This window comes from Pygocentrus nattereri, chromosome 8 (genome assembly GCF_015220715.1).
Source record: "Pygocentrus nattereri isolate fPygNat1 chromosome 8, fPygNat1.pri, whole genome shotgun sequence".
NCBI lineage: Eukaryota > Metazoa > Chordata > Actinopteri > Characiformes > Serrasalmidae > Pygocentrus > Pygocentrus nattereri.
In genome coordinates this window covers 7576501-7582500 of record NC_051218.1, presented here as the reverse complement: position 1 = coordinate 7582500, position 6000 = coordinate 7576501, and the positions used below count along the sequence as shown (strand labels likewise).

General features: G+C 42.1%; 1 protein-coding gene across 4 annotated transcripts in view; it reads left to right on the top strand.

Annotated features, from left to right (window-relative positions):
- Positions 1-6000, top strand: part of flnca (filamin C, gamma a (actin binding protein 280)) — a 42922-nt gene that overhangs the window by 30376 nt on the left and 6546 nt on the right. For all 4 annotated transcript variants that reach the window (XM_017717239.2, XM_017717237.2, XM_017717238.2 and 1 more), the window contains 6 exons: positions 66-218; positions 304-426; positions 1657-1899; positions 3254-3514; positions 4371-4508; positions 5127-5242. In XM_017717239.2, the coding sequence (XP_017572728.1) occupies positions 66-218; positions 304-426; positions 1657-1899; positions 3254-3514; positions 4371-4508; positions 5127-5242 (1034 nt within the window). The remainder of the gene's footprint in view (positions 1-65; positions 219-303; positions 427-1656; positions 1900-3253; positions 3515-4370; positions 4509-5126; positions 5243-6000) is intronic.

Sequence of the window (6000 nt, the reverse complement as noted above, 5' to 3'; positions counted from 1 at the left end):
CGTTATTCACATATCAACTTAACCTGAACTAGAGTGTTAAGCAGCTGTGCTGACTATGCTCCCAGGTTACGGGGGACTGGGGCTGTCCATTGAGGGTCCAAGTAAAGTGGATATAAAGTGTGAGGATGTGGAAGACGGAACGTGCCGAGTGACCTACTGCCCCACCGAGCCGGGCAACTACATCATCAACATCAAATTTGCAGAAAAGCACATCCCAGGTGAGCATAATAGCGTTCCGCTCTGTTATAGACTGCAGGTCTCTGAAAAGCAGGACGATGTCTCACGTTTTTCTCTCGCTCTCAGGGAGCCCGTTCACAGTGAAGGTAACAGGAGAAGGCAGGATGAAGGAGAGCATCACGAGGAAGAGGCAGGCGCCCTCTATCGCTTCAGTGGGCAGCATCTGTGACCTCAACCTCAAAATTCCAGGTGAGAATAAACAGCCTCTCTGAGTACCGTTCTAAATCAAAGCAGTCCAGCCTGTGTGAACCAGAGCATGTGGGTGGATTGGAGTGGCAGACTTTTCTGCTCCTTACGTCACTGTAATTAATTCCGCATCGGGTTTAGATGGTGATGATGATGATATATTTGACAGTTAAATACATATAAGTCTGCATTCATACAGAACCTACAGGCATTTAAAAATTATCCAGGATAAAAGCACAGTTAAGCTCACAGGCTTGTTTCCATTGTTGTCCTCATAGAAGATTGATAGATTATAATAGTCAGGCAGAAACAGTGAGTGAAAATTACTATAAAGTAATACTGATTCACAGTGTCACATATATTTTGATTTCCTGGTGGTCCTTGCTCACATGTCAGAGAAACCCCAGACACTACACACTATTTCAGTAATTATATAATTTATGGCCATCATTAAACGAAAAACTGCTTAAACATTCTGAGCTGCTCAGGCTTTTTCAGAAGGTTTAGGCTTAAAGCTAGAAAACCACAGAAGGTAAATAAACACACAAGCTTTTAACACCATCCTCTATTATTCACGCAGCACATTGGACGACGCGAGTCTGACTCTGTGTGACGTCTGTAGAACTTTAATTAGAGTTTCCAGTCTGTGGTTCTGCTGAACAGCTCCACAGCACAGATGTTGTGTATGAACAGCCTTTGTGTCTGAGCTGTAGAGTCACTGTCTGATTTGCGGGACAGTGCATCACTGGAGTGATTTCAGCGAGAGAATACCTGAAAATCTGCTCTGAGCAAAATCACAAGACAAACACAGTTATTAGAGCAGGTAGAGCTGGACAATGCAGAAAAAATGTGATATTTTAGCAAACTGCCTTGATCATAATAAATATAATGATTAGTATGAGAAAAAAGGAAATCTGTTATTCATCATTGCAGCATTTATCACTGATATGAAAACATATGAGTGAAAAGGGATGTGAGCTGGGCACGCAAGGTGTTAATTTATAAAAATCTCAGTATTGATGACTATCTTGAGGTATCGTTGACTGGACCATATCTGAGTAAGAACATTTGCACTTTGGACACTTTTCCAACAATTGCTAGTTCTGTTTCTATAAATTGATAACCAGTTAAATAAATTTGACACAATACATTTCAATAAAGATTATCACCTAACTATCAGTCTAGTCACCTAACACCTATCAGTCTAACTCTAGTCTGAACTTCTTTTGTCAGGGAACTGGTTCCAGATGGTTTCGGCTCAGGAGCGTCTGACCCGCACATTCACGCGCAGCAGCCACACATACACACGCACAGAGCGCACGGAAATCAGCAAGACCCGCGGCGGAGAGACCAAACGAGAGGTTCATGTGGAGGAGAGCAGGCAGGTGGGAGGGGGAGACCCCTTCAGAGATGTTTTCGGGTCGTTTCTGGGCCGTGAGAGTCTGGGCTGCTTTGGATCTCTCACAGCCAAAGAGGGTAAGTGATGGGGGCGCTGGAAAATCGACCTGGAGGTGTTGAAGATTTTGTTGCTTTTGAAATGTTAGAATCCATGATATTGATTGTTATATTATTCAGTCAGGTATGCACTAATTTTTTGGACAAAACAAAACCTTTGGACCTTTTTTTGTTTTCCTCCAATCATTTGCGCATTCTGTGTATTTTAAAAAGTAATTCTGAATCGTACCAAAATAGTCTAATTGAACTGAATAGCACTGAAATCTTATGATTTCATAAAGCATTGATTGCTGTCCTGAAGAATTATAGGAATGTCTTTTCCACTGGGCCATTAACACGAACAGTAGTGAGTAATGTAGTGCAGTTGGCATCGTAAAACACTCCTTTTGGCAGAAGGTAGAGAAGATCCGTGCTCATCTTTCACAGAAGAGCGCCTGAATAAACAAGATCCCACTTCTGCTACACAAGCTTATAGAATGAAGCCCCTTCCCATAGTCTATTCCACACTTTCCACACAAAGTTCCCCTTTGCTTTTACAGCAACTGTGTGTTTAAGCTATGATGGGTATAATCAGATATGGTGTGTATGTATAACACTAGGTGAAGGTCTGGCCCAAACCCAGCTCCTGTGCTTCACTGGCTGAAGTTGTCTGACCCTCTGCAGCAGGGATGCTATTTATTGCAGCTTAGATAAGCCTCAAATGCAGCTCTGCTTTGGAAGATATGACTAGACTCTCTCTGTGTTATCAGAGATCATGAGTGCATGGAGTGCAGTTGGGCATGTCAGTTTCCACTTAGTGTCCATTTAAAGTTCCATATTTTAAAAAACCTGATTTTCTCTGCTTTGTCCTTGGTGTCCTATGCAAACATGGCTGATGTTTGCCTCTGTGCAGTCTGTACAGTCCACATATGAAAACTAAGCTGCAGCCAGTTTTAACCTAATCATGGCTGTGATGTCACAAACATAAGCACATTTACATACGACTCTCCATTTAGGCTACAGCAATTTAGCCCCCCGCATTTCTTTTCAGTTGTCTGTTTCAGAGTTATTGGACGATTGTGGGTAAACGATGAAACATTGTGCTGTTCCTGGCTGTCAGGAAGTAAATGGCTCATTGCCTTGTTTCACGACAGCCTGAAACAATTTAAAGGATAAAAAAAAGGTTGAAAATGATTGTGTAAAAATTATTGTTTTTGATACATAAACTTATACACAACATGTGGAGTATTGGCCTATATAAAGAGTAGGTAGTAGTTTTATTGCTGGAGTTAGATTAGAATCCCTCAATGTGCCACTAAATATCTTTTACTTTATTATATACCGTAAAACATTTCTCAGAAGTGATCTTCTCTGTGCTGTGTGTTCTTGTCCGCAGATGTGCAGGGCATGACGGCCCAGGTGACCAGCCCGGGAGGGAAGGTTGTGGATGCTGAGCTCGTGGAAAGTGGAGACAGTACCTACAGTGTTCGTTTCGTGCCTGCTGAGATGGGCTCCCACACGGTCAGTGTGAAGTACAGGGGGCAGCATGTCCCTGGCAGCCCCTTCCAGTTTACTGTAGGACCCCTTGGTGAGGGGGGCGCACACAAGGTCCGAGCTGGTGGTACCGGACTACAGAGAGGAATCGCAGGGGTGCCCAGTACGTACCACAAGCTTCTGCCTCTGGGGAGAATTGACAAGATAGTTTGAACTCAGGATGGGCGATATGATGATACTTTTATTGATATTGTGATAAATTATGCCACAACATGCTTTTCTGAGGATGCCGTGGATATCGTCAGTACTTAAAGAATACTGACTGGCTACATGTATCATTACTAATTAAAAATCATTGCAGTTGCAAGTTTAATATTTAATTATTATTATTATATTGGAGTATATTGTATATTTCATGTGTGGGACTACAGGTTAATTATACCTGTTCCTTATTACATTTCAGAAAAACTAAATATTACAATGCATATTTTGTATCATGAAAATCTCTTAAAGTATTGTGATGTTATAAGTTTGCCATATCGCCCAACCCTAGTTTGGACAAAAATCTAATTTTCACATTTTTCTTCTTGTTACAGATTTTGTTGATCAACCAAGACTTGTTTGTTGTCTGACGTTTAGTAGTGGAAGCTTCTACCCCACCAATTAGCACAGAGCTAACAGCATGCATAAATCACCACACACTCACCTCAAAGTGTGTGGAGATGTTCAGGATCTCTAATAGACTTGATTATCTGAGACTGTATGAATCATTGTTATCTATAAACATGGACTAAACTACATTAGTATAGCTAAAAACAGCCACAGGCATCTTAAATGCCTAAATATGGCCTGTACTGTTGTTGGTGGGGTTTTAGCTTCTATTATCATTTGCAACATTGGCCTCAAAGCTCTGGTGCTACAACTGCAGAAGCAAACGTCAGACACCAAGCATGCCATAGCTGGTCTATTCATCTAACTCTAAAACTCCTCTAACTCTCTCTTTCATTCTCGTCTTCCAGCGGAGTTCAGTATCTGGACGCGAGAGGCTGGAGCAGGAGGTTTGTCCATCGCTGTTGAGGGACCCAGCAAGGCAGAAATTTCTTTTGAGGACAGGAAGGACGGCTCATGTGGAGTCTCTTACATAGTACAGGAGCCAGGTACATATACACACCCAGCCTGCTGCAGTGAAGTCACGCTAAAACATAACGTCCAGCATTTCTCGTTATTCATTTATTCTGCTTTTAAAATACTTCTTTAAAGAACACACATCTTTAGGCAAGTGTAGCACCTTTCATAAACAGTGGCAATTCAAATTACACAAACAGAAGAATAAACATATCAGATAATAATACAGCTTATAACATTCCGCCTCAGATAGGCTTTGAAGGATTGTTACAAAGACACAAGAAGTATACAAGAAATAAGAAGTGCAGTTGTGATTATGAGTCATTTCCAACACACCACTTACCTGCTGATTCGCAGCCATAACTGAGTAGAATTTTACTTCGAAGTACTGCTAACCTCTAAACTGTTAATCAATCCTCGGGATAGCTGTACTAGCAATTTTGAAACCCTGAAGGAGTTGATAAAGCTTGGTAGAACATTAGGAGAACATTCCGTGATCCCATGGTTTGCAGAACAGTCTGTAAACACAGCATTACTGATAAGAGATCTTGAGGTTTTGAAGGTTTTGGGTTTGAGCTGAGTGCACGTCTGTGGTTTGTTGTTGTAGTTTTGGGAATTAATAATAAATCCTTTTTCCTCTGATCCTCCAGGTGACTATGAGGTGTCAATCAGGTTTAACAATGAGCACATCCCAGACAGTCCATTCACTGTCCCCATCGCCACGCTGTCTGATGACGCCCGGAGATTGACCGTCACTAGCCTTCAGGTAAGTGACCACCAAACACATTGACCGTTACAGAACATGTTACAACCCAGTTCAACCAGGTTCAGGCTGCAGCTTGGTGCTTGCAGCAGTTGAAGTGCTAAACAATTATTTAAACCCATTTCATCAGACTCCAAAAAATGCCAAGAGTGGCCTTTTCAGCTGCCATTCACAACACTGTGTTCCACGCAACACTGTTCAACGCACTGGCCGTTTCCTACATTTTCCAAGCTTTGCCGGTGCTGAAGGCAGCAACTGCTAAAGCTCTTTACAAAAACATGCAGGCAAACAGCAAACTGGTTGAAAGGCTAAATAAAAGTAAAAATAAAAAACAGAAAGCCAAAAAATCAGAGATTAATCAGGTAACAAGCAAACAAACAAGTGAGCAAAACTGTTGGTGGAGCCAAGGAGGCCCCCTTCATCCTTCCCACCAGCTGATGTCATAACAAGAAGTGAACTGGAGTGTGGACAGAAGTATGGACTGGAGTGTGGACTGAAGTACGGACTAGATCATGGACTGAAGAATAGACTGGAGTAAGGACTGCAGCGTGGTCAGAAGTACGGACTGTAGTGTGGACTGAAGTATGGACAGACGTATAGACTGGAGCATGGACTGAAGTATGGACTAGAGTGTGGCCTGAAGTATAGATGAGTATGAACTGGAGCATGGTCAGAATTATGGGCTGGAGTGTGGTCAGAAGTACTGACTGGAGTGTGGACTGAAGTATAGACAATTATGGACTGGAGCATTGACAGAAGTG